General features: G+C 45.4%; 1 protein-coding gene across 2 annotated transcripts in view; it reads right to left on the bottom strand.

Moving 5' to 3' along the window:
* Positions 1 to 13507, bottom strand: part of syne1b (spectrin repeat containing, nuclear envelope 1b) — a 92940-nt gene that overhangs the window by 1608 nt on the left and 77825 nt on the right. For both annotated transcript variants that reach the window (XM_056425591.1, XM_056425589.1), the window contains 12 exons: positions 13189 to 13326; positions 11747 to 11938; positions 10048 to 10381; positions 9306 to 9374; positions 8347 to 8468; positions 7295 to 7421; positions 3916 to 4127; positions 3279 to 3479; positions 3071 to 3199; positions 2200 to 2412; positions 1509 to 1601; positions 668 to 726 (listed from right to left, as the gene is read on the bottom strand). In XM_056425591.1, the coding sequence (XP_056281566.1) occupies positions 668 to 726; positions 1509 to 1601; positions 2200 to 2412; positions 3071 to 3199; positions 3279 to 3479; positions 3916 to 4127; positions 7295 to 7421; positions 8347 to 8468; positions 9306 to 9374; positions 10048 to 10381; positions 11747 to 11938; positions 13189 to 13326 (1889 nt within the window). The remainder of the gene's footprint in view (positions 1 to 667; positions 727 to 1508; positions 1602 to 2199; positions 2413 to 3070; positions 3200 to 3278; positions 3480 to 3915; positions 4128 to 7294; positions 7422 to 8346; positions 8469 to 9305; positions 9375 to 10047; positions 10382 to 11746; positions 11939 to 13188; positions 13327 to 13507) is intronic.

Consider the following 13507-nt stretch of genomic DNA (forward strand, 5'->3'; position numbering starts at 1 on the left):
CTACTGCTACTATTTCATTAAAATGATCCCCGACTCCAGGAATGCATAAATATGAATGATGTATGAACTAAACTCAGGATGTCCTGTGTTACTAAAAGTACCCTCAACATTTAACAAAGGGAGACCTGAGACTCACAGATGACAGGCTGAAGGGTGAGGGATGGGGGGGGGGGTGATGAATAGTTGGTGAGATAGCAGCAGCAGAAGCAGAAGAGGAAGAAGAAGCAGAAGAAGAAGAAACATCACACACACAAGAGAAAGAGAGACTGCAGTCTTTGCATTGTTCATTGCAGACACTGGGTCTGTGTGTGTGTGTGTGTGTGTGTGTGTGTGTGTGTGTGTGTGTGTGTGTGTGTGTGTGTGTGTGTGTGTGTGTGTGCGTGCGCTCAGTAACAGCAGGGGAGTGTTAGACATAGACACATAGTTGCGTTACATGTGATAAACGCCCTCTGGTTAGCGATACCAAGCGGACCTCGTCTCCTCCACGGAGCGTCTAGACTCTAGACGGACAGGAGATGATGGAACTCACGACCACGAGCACACAGAAATAAAGAAATTGTGATTTAAAAAAATGTGTATGTTGAAGCGGTTGTTGAATCCAGGTGCATCATGGGAGCTCAGGAGTTCCATGATCTTCTGGGTGTGCTAGAAACCAACAGAAAGGTACCTGTGCTGTGGACCGCTCACAGAGGCTCCGGGCTGAGACTCACTACATTTGCCCCGTTGCTGTTTGCAATGAACAGGTTGGTGGTGAGGGGGGGTCGGGGGGTAAAAGAAAGAAAGTATGTTTCAGTCCAGGCAAATCAAGATAAAAAAAGCTACCGATGAAAAGAAAAGTGCCCAAAAATTGAAAGAAGAGCGGCAACAAAATCATACGCGAGGGTTGATTTTTGTAAATCTGGCTTTGAAGTGAAAGTAAATAAACTTTTTGCCAAAAGGAAGTGAGGAGTTATGCAATGTGATGCAATGTGATAACAGTAACATACACACACTGTAAGCAGCCACATGTATATTTGGACTGATAACATAATGAATCGATGCCGATTCTTGTTGCCTTATAATACTAGTAAACAAGTATGATGTCATGCTTTCTACATCATAAACACAGTTTATTCAGTTGTGTTGTACATGTAACAGTACAGGGATCAAACCTACACCTAAGAGTGTGAAGAGATTAAGGGAAAGTTTATTGGGCGGAGGGGAGGGGGCTATTTGTGGGACAGGAGGTTACATTCTTGGTGTCGGAAATACTGGAAGAGAAAAAGTGACAGAGAAAGTCATCCGAGGAGGAAATAAGAAAAGTTCGAAAGGATTTTGCTCCTGGAATGCACGACATGCATGAAGAGTGAACAGGCTGGAAAACAAGGGAGGAGGGTAGAGAAGATTGTGGAGGTGGAGGAAGGAGTGAGGAGAGCTCTTGGGATGATCGGGGTGAATATGGCCTTCAACGGGTTATCTGAGGGCTCCAGGTAGGCGTGTGTGTGTGTGTGTGTGTGTGTGTGTGTTACCGATCGCTGCCGGCTCGGCGTGCTCCTTCCTGATACAGGACTGAGGGAGCCGGAGGTGTCCAGCTCGTCGGCGGACGACCAGGATGAGAGATCCTGACGGAGAGACACGTTGACATATGAACACGCCAGCAGCCTTTCATTTAAATCTAGTGGAAGAAAATCATCAGGAGCAGTTTCTGACATATTGGGGGGAAATGGGACAACACCTCGTAGACCTGATGGATATATTATCAGAAATTAATGAGCGTACAATAGAGAATTAATGAGCGTACAATAGAGAATAGATCACGCTTTAGTTACAAATCGTTTTCTTTTTGTTTTTTTTGTTGCATTCTGTTTCTTTGTTGTTGTTTATCCGATGTGTTACACTTCTTGCTCTAAATATCGTCCTAAAATAATGGCATATGTCATTTTTTGCCTTAATCATCTCCTCATGATACCTCTGTTAAAAGCTCCTACATTCCACCCCTGTAGTATAATATATCACTATATCATATATAGATCAATATGTGGTCAGGTTTTTTGTGTTTTCTGAAGAACCTGTAAAAATGACATCGGCCATTATTTTAAGGAAGGAAAACTAACATGAGCATCATCTAAAGATCTGCACATGCAAAGTCAAACGTCTGAAAGACATCTTCAAAAAAAGAAAAAGCATGAAACATTTGTTCTTCTTCTAGTGAAGCGCCACCTGCTGGCTGCTCGTGATGTCCAGGATCTTGGCGAGCTCCCGCAGGTCTCGGGTGACCTCCTTCAGCAGCAGCTTGAGGCGGTTTCCGATGACGTGGACCTTCTCCTTGGCCTCCAGGCAGTCGCTGCCCTGAGAGTGGACCAGCAGCTGCAGGGACAGGTCCTGCAGCGAGGCCACTTTGAGCTGAGAGTCCAGCAGCTCCTGGTGGATTTTCTGTTGGGGAGTTTGTGAATTTAGAGACATGAAAAACAACTTCCTGTTGTATTCTAAAACCATGTATATTATTTAACCTGTGCTATAACTATGACTTTCTAACTGCAGCGATTGTACCGGTGTCCTCGTATTGTATTTTATATATTGTTATTGTATTTGTTGCTTTATGGACTCATGAGTCTGGAATAAAAGACATATATATATATATATATATGGCCTTGCTATGACCCATTATATTGTACAGATTTGTATTCACGATTAATCATAAATCCACTCTCTACATAGTTAATGTGGTAAATGACTATTCTCTGGTGTTTAATGAAGTCTCTACATAGGTGTCTAGAGGCCCATCTCCAGTGTTCTAGTGGTACATTGTGTTATCACCTTAGAAGACTAACAGAGGGGTATAAAACCCTTTTTATGTGAGCGCAGCTGAAAACAGCTATGCTGCTGAGAGAAGCTATAAAACTGGCTTTCCTTTGAGCGACAAGTTTGAAGAACAACATTAATATTTAAAATAAAAATCATTATTTCAAACCTTATATTTTCTATTCATTTTGTGAGTTTTCATGGAAAACACAAAATTGTCTGGGTGACCCCAAACCTTTGAACGGTAGTGAATATTTTATAAATTCCCATATACAATATCTTCCTGTACCGTGAGTATTTTGTGATGCTCGTGGAGAGTGTCACTGTCCTGGACGGGGTCGATGGGAACCACCTCGTTCCTCCTGCGGTCGATGTTTTCCAGCCACAGCAGCAGGCCGTGACTCATCTCGTGGAAGTCCTGAGGATCAGGAGGGTAGAGCCTCAGGAATCAAACTTACGTTCCCTTTGAGAAGAACTGATCGACGACCGGCGCCTACCTGACACTGCATGAGCGCCTCCTGTAGGGAGCTCCTCCACTCCTCCAGCGAGCTGCCCAGCTTGTCCCAGTGGTTGTTCATGTCCTTCAGGCGGGCCTGCAGCTCTCGGGACTCCTCCGTGGCCGACTGCACGAACTCCGTGCTGCACAGGTTGATGGACAGCACGATGGCTTTGCGCTTGTCGTAGGCCTTCTGCAGCTCCTGCAGACGCAAACAATGTGTGAATATTAATATTCGTGCTTTTACGGAGGGAGAAAAACTAAGATTGTTGGAGCCAAAATGTAGTTGTGTTGCTTTCTTATATCTGTGAGGGAACCACCGGGTGAATTGGGACATGCACTTCCTACATTTGACCACCGGGTGGCACAGTACCACTAACCTTTAAAAAAACTACCTACCTGATTTCTTTTTAGGTTTCTGCTTGAAATAACAAACACAAACTATCTCTGCAACCACAAAGGATACTTGAATAATGTTGGTGTTATAATAAAGGCAACACATGTGAGTGTTTGTCCAGATGTGTAATTATTAGTGTATATGTTACTGGTTAAGAGTAAATAGAGATGAAACACAGCAAAAAATGAAGTTTCAGGTTAGTTTAAAACAAAGATTTAAAAGGCATCCGAAGGTACGACACCTTGAGCTTCTTGATGCGCTGCTCTATGGTCTGGATGTCCGTGTTGAGGTCCAGCCTCCGCTGCCGCTCCAGCTCTTGCTCCGTCTCCCCCAGCCAGGCCCAGACCTTGTTCAGGTCAGAGTTCAGCTGCTGCCACTGCTGCTGGTTCTGCTTGGTGCGCAGCTCTTTGCTGAAGTCCTGAGCCTGCAGGAGCTCCCAGCGCTCAATCACTCCTAGATCACAGACGTATCCCGCTCCATGAAAAGCTCTGGACTATTTATGCATTTCAACCTTCTGCGTTTTACATGTACATTCATGGCGCCGCGAAAGGTCGCCTCGGTGTGTTGGTGCGCGATGTTTTTTTTATTGTTTTCGTTTTAAATACTTCTTTTGGGCTTCCATTCCCAGAGAGAGAACCAGAAAAGAACTTTGAACATACAACAACAAACCACAACTCTAACGTTTTTACTTCTGTGGTTTTGTGAGTTATTTTTGTAAAGGTGTGTGCACCCCCCGCAGTGGTGTTGCGTGCACGGCCGGAAGAGGAAGGCGTTGTACAGCGCGCTTATGGGCTACTGAAGCGGGGATCTCGTACGCAAGCTCGCCATATTTATCTCTCAACGTCCGCTCAACTGACAACACAAACTGCGAACTCCTCCTGCTGATGGTGAGACAGACTCCGCTCTGTGTTTCACCGTTCTCGTGTTCAGCACGGAATCAGCTTAGTGGCTCTCAACTCAGCTCTCAACGCAGCTGGCTTCGGCCTGAGCCGGGCCAGCGGGTGGACCTGCCTCGTCCGGTAAAAAAGGAGAATCTGGTAACTCTTAAACGAACGGCTGGTGCAGCGGCGGACTGCACATTCTACAGCACTGTTATCGGACCTGGAATCTTTTTATCATCCACTGCCACTTCCTTCCCGTCCGTGAGTTACGGCTTCATGGCCTGAGTTTACACCTGCAGCGAACAAGGACGTGAACAGGCTGAGACCCTCGTTCCAGCGGCTGTGTGTGTGAGTGGGTCTTTTTGACGGTTAAAACCTATTAACAAACTTTTAGTACTCAACCTACTCCTTTAAATGAATAGCTTAGAGCAGAGAAGTACTTCATACTGAAAAGGCATTCATTATGGACCTATGCGACACACAATCAGCGGGGCCACTCACGCCACGTCATGAGGTGGCTGATGCCCGTCATACGTCATCATCTGATTCATCCAGGCAGAGAGGAGACAAAGTCTTGCAAACCTGTGCAGAAGTTCGAAGTGGACAGGGTGGACCAGTGAGGCTCTGGAGATCTTCACTGAGATACTTGACTGTGATGGATGTACACGCGAACATGGTCAGGACTGCTTCTGCCAGGGGGCTGCAAGTTCCATCAAGCTGGAGGACAGAGCCTCTAGGCTGCATGACAGCTGTATTCATCAGAGTCAACCGTGAGTTTTCAGCAACGCCAAACCCTCTAAGACCAGCAAGACCACAGGCACGGAGAGAAGGGGGGACAGGTACCTCAGGAGCTATTACAGGTAACAGGTTTGAGAGAGCAAGGGACTGTACTCAAGGCGGTGACTGATGAGGCTGAAAGCAAACGACTGTCTAATGAAAAGCGGCTCTGTCTGAGAGGCTCTAGGCTTCTGTCTGAAGAGAGACTCCAGATCCACCCATACATGAGAGCCTCACCCTGACCATTGAATGGAATTCTATTGCCTGTTTAGAAGGCTCCCAGCTGAGCACTGCCCCACAACTCACACCAACCAGGCTCCAGACTCAGACCCCTCCACCAGCCCACCACAGGCCATCCACACCCCTCCCTCCATCCTGGAAGGAGCAGCATCCAGCTGAGCCGCACCATCTCCCATAAAGCAGCACCCTGGACCCCGCGCCAGAGGCTGTCTCCAACAAGCTGACTCCGGAAAAACCCCCTCTTCCAATCTCCCCTCTCTTGCCACTCCGGTGTCACCCTACCATCCGACTCCACCATCTTCCCGTCCCCAAAAACCTCATCCACTGGGACATCCCGACCCAGGCCCCGTCCCAGCACAACACAAGCTAAGGCACCTTCTCTCCGCGCTGCCCTCACCACTGACCCGACCAGACCCTGGACCCCTGTCCCCTGTCACCATCCTAACTGTCCAACATGTCTCCTGGATCCAGCCCCTCTGGACCCAGGAACCCATATGAGATCCTGTCCATGCAGTGAACATGCCTGAACAGCCATCTCTGACTTCAGCTGCAGCATCCTGGATCTGTTCCGTCAAGCTCGTGCCCGGCTCACCATCTCTCTCCCCAGGATCCCGCCCGTTTCCTGGAGCACTGCCTCAACCCATCATCCTGATCACAGACTTCTGACCGACAGGACCTTCAAACCGTCTCAGGCACCACCAGCACTGACACGGGTTACCCCCTGGGCTGCACCCCCCTTCCTGCACTTCTCCCCAGCTCCACAAACAGCTACCAGCAGTCACCAGCAGTTCAAGCTCTCCCTGGAGCTCGGATGACACCACCCTCATTGGACTCATCTCTGGCGGGGCAGCACCCGCTACAGGTGGAGACTGCTCTGAGGTGAGTGGACCAGGCCTCAGAACATCTGTGAGGCAACCTGGTGACCCAGTGATGCAGGAGATGAGCCTGGAGTTCAGGAGGCACAGAGCTCATCCAGTGGGACTCATCTATGGAGCGGACCTCCCCACCTTCCTCACATCCGCTCGCACTCCCAGGACGCCTCCTCCAGCTCCAAGTGGGCTGGGCAGACGCTCGCCCAGCCCAAGGGAGGAACCTCAGGGGAAGAGACCAGCTCCTCAAGTTGCCAGAGAATCAGATGGCCAGGTTCTGCAAGGTCTAACTGATAGTCCCTCCCCTCCTCCACGCAGCTGACCAAAGCGACCCTGGCAGAGCATCACAGGCTCGCTGCAGACACTGCATCATTGAGGTCCATCATCCAGGCTCGTCACTGACTGCCCCAGCAATCTGCCGTGTTACGAGAGGGTTTGCCGCGCAAAACTCCTTCCTCTTCCTCCCTCCTGACTTCCCCTCCACCCCCCCTCCCCCCCCTGTTCGCTCCCTCCCGCCACAGGGAGCTCTCCCTTCCTCCACCTGACCCCCACTTGGCGGTGTCCTCCTCACACCCCCCCGGCATGGGCCCCACTTCTTCCAGACACCACCACTCTCATCACCGGGACGCCCTCCTTCTCCTCCTTCTTACCTTCCTCCTCCCTTCCCCTGTTCCCTCCTTGTCCTCCTCCTTCTCGCCTCCTCCTCTTCCTCCTCCTTCCTCTCCTCCTCCTCTCCAAAAAAACCTTGTGTTTCAAAATGTGGCAATTGTTTCTGATTCTGATTCTGATTCTGATTGAAAAAGTGTGTTAATGTGGGATATATGCATGCGGGAGGGGTTGCTGGTTGTATTACCTGCGGTCTGGGACTCTGAGCTGCTTGGATCGGCCAGTCCGGACCCCGTGTCCTCCTCCTCCTTTAGCTCGCAGCCCATCCTCTTCACGGTGTCGATGTTGCCCCGACACTCGCCCAGCAGCCGCATCTACAGATGGATGTTAGGTTACACAAAGATATTTGCATAGTGCAGACATACTTTATAATAATACATGTTTCAACCTTATGACTAAGACTTTGTGAACTGGGATAATCAACTAAGCAGTTATTTCAGGTCTGACTCTAATGTTAGATCGCATAAACAGGGTTCATACACGTGGTGACCAATGGGGGTCCACGACTTTAAAACCAAATTTACATGACCATGTCGTATTTAAACTAACAAAGAGAATTCCAAAGCATACAGTATATAACCTTAAATGACTCAAATAAATGAGAAACAATTTCAGTTAAGGTGCGTTCACTTGCAGAGCGGAAAAATGTGCGAGTATAAAAGAGCGTATGCCGTCTTATATTTAGAGCGTCATTCTTTTAAAAGCATATTAATTATTTATAACTCAGCGTAAATAAACATATGAATATCACACATTTTCATGACTTTTCCAAAACTTTCGGGTACATTGTTTAGTTTTAACTTTACACAATAATTATTTTTGTCTATGTGAAACACTTTATTAATATATATATATATATATACAGATATATATATATATATCCATATATATATACACACACAGTATATATATATCTATATAAACTGTATATAGTATATATATATATAGTGTGTGAAAGAGTGTATGCCGGCTTATATTTTGAGCGTCATTCTTTTTAAAAACATATTAATTATTTAAAACTCGGCGTAAATGAACATGTGAATATAAACACATTTTCATGACTTTTCCCAAACTTATTGTGACAAAAAAAAAGATGTCAGGACTTTTCCAGGCCTGGAAATAACTATTTATTATTTATAAAATTCCATGACTTTTCCAGGTTTTCCATGACTGTACGAACCCTGCTATAAATATAACTGATTAACGATCCTCTGATTGAGCTGTAGGGGCGGTACGTACGTATCCCATGTACGAGGCGTCCAGTTCTGAGCTGGTGGGCGTTCGGCTGCGACCGCTGTCCGTCTGGTGGAAGCGGCTGGAATCCAGAGGGTGAAGGTGGGAGTCCACGGAGGAAACCTCTCCTGTAGAAGCAACACACACTCATCATCTTCCTGATCATGATCATAGCGGTTACTTAAAAACATTGTTACGACCTCGAGAAGAGACCCCGTTCAGACAGAGGAACAAGAGACGAGCCGCCTCCTTTGTTCGGACACGTCGTGCCTCTGTGGGAACGGAGCCGTGAAAAAATTTGACTTGAAACAAAATCTGAAACCTCGTTAACAAAAAGTTCAGATTGTTCAGGGTCACAATCTAAAAATATAAAACATGCAAAACACGTCAAAAGGAGGTTAACTACACACAGCACACTCAAACCAAAAGTAAGAAAGCCAGTTAGAATGAAGAAGAAGAAGAAGAAGAAGAATTAGTAGAGGATGAAGAGGAAGAGGAAGAATTAGTAGAAGAAGAACAAGAACAATAATTAGTGGAAGAGGAAGAGGAGGAATAATTAGTAGAAGAAGAATTAGAAGAAACGATGAAGAATTGGTAGAGGAAGAAGAGGAAGAGGAAGAAGAAGAATTAGTAGAAGAAGAATAGGAAGAGGAGGAAGAACAAGAACAAAAATTAGTAGAGGAGGAAGAAGAACAATAATTATTAGAAGAAGAAGAAGAATTAGTAAAGGAAGAAGAGGAGGCAGAAGAAGAATTATTAAAAGAATAATAATTAGTATAATAATAAGAAGAAGAAGAAGGGCGAGGGCTGAATTCCATTTCCATTCGGGCTGAATTAAGAAACCAAAAGTGAAAAATGGAATTGACCCTCTGCCTCGGTGTTAGGAAGTGTTGCCGTCGGTTACGGCGTGTGTAAAATCAACAGAAAGGCTGCAGGTGTCACTCAGCGGGTGTGCTGTTGCCTACCGGAGGAGGCCCTCAGTGTCTGCTCTGTGAGCTTAACATAGGCCTCGGGGCTGTCTGGGATCACTACACCTGGAACACACATTATACAGTACACACATTCAGGGGCGGGCAGCACACGCTCGACTCCACCACATCATTCACCTGGCGTTCACCTGAGCTGCTTCTATGCACCGAGATGGAGTTTGACTGTTATCAGTCACGAGCACACACACACACTCAATATGCTGAGCGTGACAGACGTTACTCAGGTACCAGAACATTCTCCTTGGACCACGCATCAAACTAATCATAAGCGGGGATCAAAGTGAGAGGCTTGAAAAGGCATTCAAACAAAACTGTTCTCAAACAATCAGATCCATTATTATACGTAACTGTATACAGTGGGTCAGAAAGTATTCAGACCCCATTTGATCAAATCAATGACCATACCTATGACCATGTGATATTTCAGTTTTTCTTTTTTAATAAATGTGCAATCATTTCTACATTTCTGTTTTTTTCTGTCCAGATGGGGTGCTGGGTGAACATTAATGAGAAATAAAATGAACTTTTTTGATTTTAGCAAATGGCTGCAATGAAACAAGGAGTGAAACATTTAAAGGGGTCTGAATCCTGAATGGAGAGAGCTTTTTTTTGGCTGCGTAAAGCACAAACGCGTCAGTGGCATTTTGTTTTGGAGTTATTGGACACATGGCCACGCCCCCCGTAGTGAGAACTCTATACAGGTCTGGGTGACACCGACCTGACAGGGCCGAGGTAGGCCGCTGGAGGAAGTCCCCCTCCTCGCCCTGCTGCTCCCTCAGGGCCCTGCTGGCGCTCTCCAGCCCGCGGCTCAGGTCGTAGTCGTGGTCCCACTCCAGGGGGATGGAGTCCACGCTGGCCGGGGTGTCCCGGCCCGAGCGCTCCGTCCGCAGCTGGGCCGCCAGGGAGGCCGAGCGGCCCGAGGAGGGCAGCGGCGACAGGAAGCCGTCGCCGCCCCCCATGCGCTCGCCCCACGGCAGGCCGGCCAGGTCGCAGGGCTCGTCCAGCTCCAGCTCGCGGTCCGAGAACGACACCTCGGTATCGTCATCCGCCAGCTGGTGAAGAAGAAGAAGAGCACATGCATGACGTACAGTTGAACGTGTAATTATTTATGTTCCCCTTTGAGTGAGAGACGACCCGCAGTGTTGCCAGGTCCGCGGTTTTCCCGCGGAATTGGGCTACTTTTGAAGCGTTGCCGCGGGTTGAATTTTTTGTCCGCTGGTTCGGGTAGACCTATTTTGCATGCAAATTACATGAATATCTTTAAATAAAAACCCATATTTTTAATGAAATAATTTATTTATACCCAAATCCTACCAAACTGACTCCAGATCAGAACGTACACACATGGACATGGACTTTAAAAGCAGTGTATATGGTTTGGCACGGGCATATTTCTGATATTGGGCTGGTTTTTGGGCTGGTTTTGTCACACAGACCTGGCAACCCTGCAGCACACACACCTGAGCCTCGCGCAGCGTCTTTTCGCGGCTTTTTTTCGGACCAACAGTTACACGTAAGTACGCCGCATTTTGTCAATGAAGTTACTTAATGAACGGTTCTCAGTTGTATATGTTGGTCAAATGCTTCTATAGTTTACTTTACTTGTGTTGGTTAGCATTGTAACACTGTTGTTAGCGCCATAAGGTTAGTATTAAATTGGACGTATTTAATGTATATTGTTGTGTGTGTAACGTGGTCAACATAAACAGGAACTCATTGGCTTCTCTTTATGAATAATATTAGTTTTAATGGGTAATTACGACAGTATCCATTTGTCTGTCAACATTTTGCGAAAAAAACAACCAATGAACACTCAGTAAATCACAAAGGTGGGTCGCCACCTCACAGGTGAGGCTCATTAGCAGCCTGACAGTCAGAGAAGCCAGAGATCACGGCGCGGACAACTGTGCCTCATTATATAGAGAGATGAGATTGTTCTGGAATTGTTGATGTATAACACGTGGGGGTGTGTCACATGCAAACGCCTTTAAAAGGTGAATTTATATTTTTTGTAGAATGGAGAACATGCCCCCAGCCTCCAGAGGGTTAACGTGACATATTTGAATGTCAGTCAGTTTACCAAGGCCACTGGTTCTGCTGTTCAATGTTAAAGATGACAGGACCAATGGGGTCTCAAATATACTTCTTTTTTTAAACTAATTTGGATGTTTCACTGAAGAAACAATTTATCATCCACAATATTAAATACCTCGCTGGCACTTTAGAGTTAGGAGCCTCTTTGAAAACACAGCTCTGTGTGAAGTTTTGTCTTTAAAAAAAAGAAGAGAAAAAAACCTTTTAATTGCGATAAATGAATTTCAAAATGTGCGATTAATTAGTTAATTTTTTTAAATCGATTGACAGCCCTAATTTAGAGTTAAGCCACGTTAGAGAGGGAGGTGGTCTCGGGGTCTTACGGGGAGCCGAATGAGCTTCTTGTAGTAGCGCTCCACTCGGCCGAACACCTCCTGGCAGTAGCGCTGCAGCTCCTCCAGCTCCTCCTCGATGACGGCGGCGTCCAGCGGCTCGCTCTTCTCCATCAGCGCCTCGCCCTGCTGGAAGATGTGCTCGATCTTGGCAGTGGTGAGGGAGATCTCCTGTTGGAAGGACTGAGGGGGGCCGGAGGAGGAAGAGGACGGATGAACAAACACTCAGTACGCTGGACACGAGTTTCTCTCACAGTCTTCTAAATGTAAAATGGGTTTCCAGGACTCTAAACACAATTTCCATGACCAAATGTTTTGTAAATCTCGGTGCATACATGAAAAAAGTGAGAACATGACGTATTTAAACTAACAAAGAGAATTCCAAAGCATACAGAATGAAACCTTAAATGAGAGACAATAGTTTGATAAAAGGATTAAACATTTATGTCTTTTCAGTTACGGTGCGTTCACTTGCAGCGCGGAAAATGTGCGCTGTGAGTACGAGAGCGGATTCTGTGTCATTCTTTTAAAAGCATATTAATTATTAAAAAATAAGCGTAAATGAACATGTCAATATAATACATTTCCATTACTTTTCCAAAACTTTTGGGTACATTGTTTCGTTTAAATTTTGTACTATAATTATTTTTGTCTATGTGAAACACACACACATACAGGACTGTCTCAGAAAATTAGAATATTGTGATGAAGTTCTTTATTTTCTGTAATGCAATTAAAAAAACAAAAATGTCATGCATTCTGGATTCATTACAAATCAACTGAAATATTGCAAGCCTTTTATTCTTTTAATATTGCTGATTATGGCTTACAGCTTAAGAAAACTCAAATATCCTATCTCTAAATATTAGAATATCATGAAAAAGTATACTAGTAGGGTATTAAACAAATCACTTGAATTGTCTAATTAACTCGAAACACCTGCAAGGGTTTCCTGAGCCTTGACAAACACTCAGCTGTTATAAATCTTTTTTTACTTGGTCTGAGGAAATATTAAAATTTTATGAGATAGGATTTTAGAGTTTTCTTAAGCTGTAAGCCATAATCAGCAATATTAAAAGAATAAAAGGCTTGCAATATTTCAGTTGATTTGTAATGAATCCAGAATGCATGACATTTTTGTTTTTTTAATTGCATTACAGAAAATAAAGAACTTTATCACAATATTCGAATTTTCTGAGACAGTCCTGTATATATATATATATATATATATATATATGAAAATGGACGCTTGAAGTTTGAGGATTACATTTCTTCTTCCTCTTCTTATTAAAACCTTTAGGATATGATAGGATTGTACTTTATTCATACCCAGGGGGAAATTTAGTGTAGCAGCAACAAACATGTTTACATACAATACAATAAAGTAAAAAAAGAGAAGAACAAGGCCCAGAAGCCTTCCCAGCCCATCTCACCCGGAGCTGTTTGATCTTGGCCTGGATGTCGCACTCTGAGAAGTGCTCGATGTTGGTGAGCTGCAGGTCCATCTCCGTCAGCCAAACCAGCATGCCGTCTCTGGCCGTCTCAAACTCCTCCCGCTGACTGATGAAGTGCTGCATGTTTAAGGAAGAAGAGACGCTGCTGTGAGAAGGATCTACACCAGTACGTAGTGTATATATATTAAAGCTAATAGTCATTTAACAAAGAGTAAAACAGGCACATCACAAACGCTGACATCTAACTTAACCCTCCTGTTACCTTCAAATGGACTAACATATTTTAGTACCTTATGTG

This window comes from Pseudoliparis swirei, chromosome 11 (genome assembly GCF_029220125.1).
Source record: "Pseudoliparis swirei isolate HS2019 ecotype Mariana Trench chromosome 11, NWPU_hadal_v1, whole genome shotgun sequence".
In the NCBI taxonomy this organism is placed as follows: domain Eukaryota; kingdom Metazoa; phylum Chordata; class Actinopteri; order Perciformes; family Liparidae; genus Pseudoliparis; species Pseudoliparis swirei.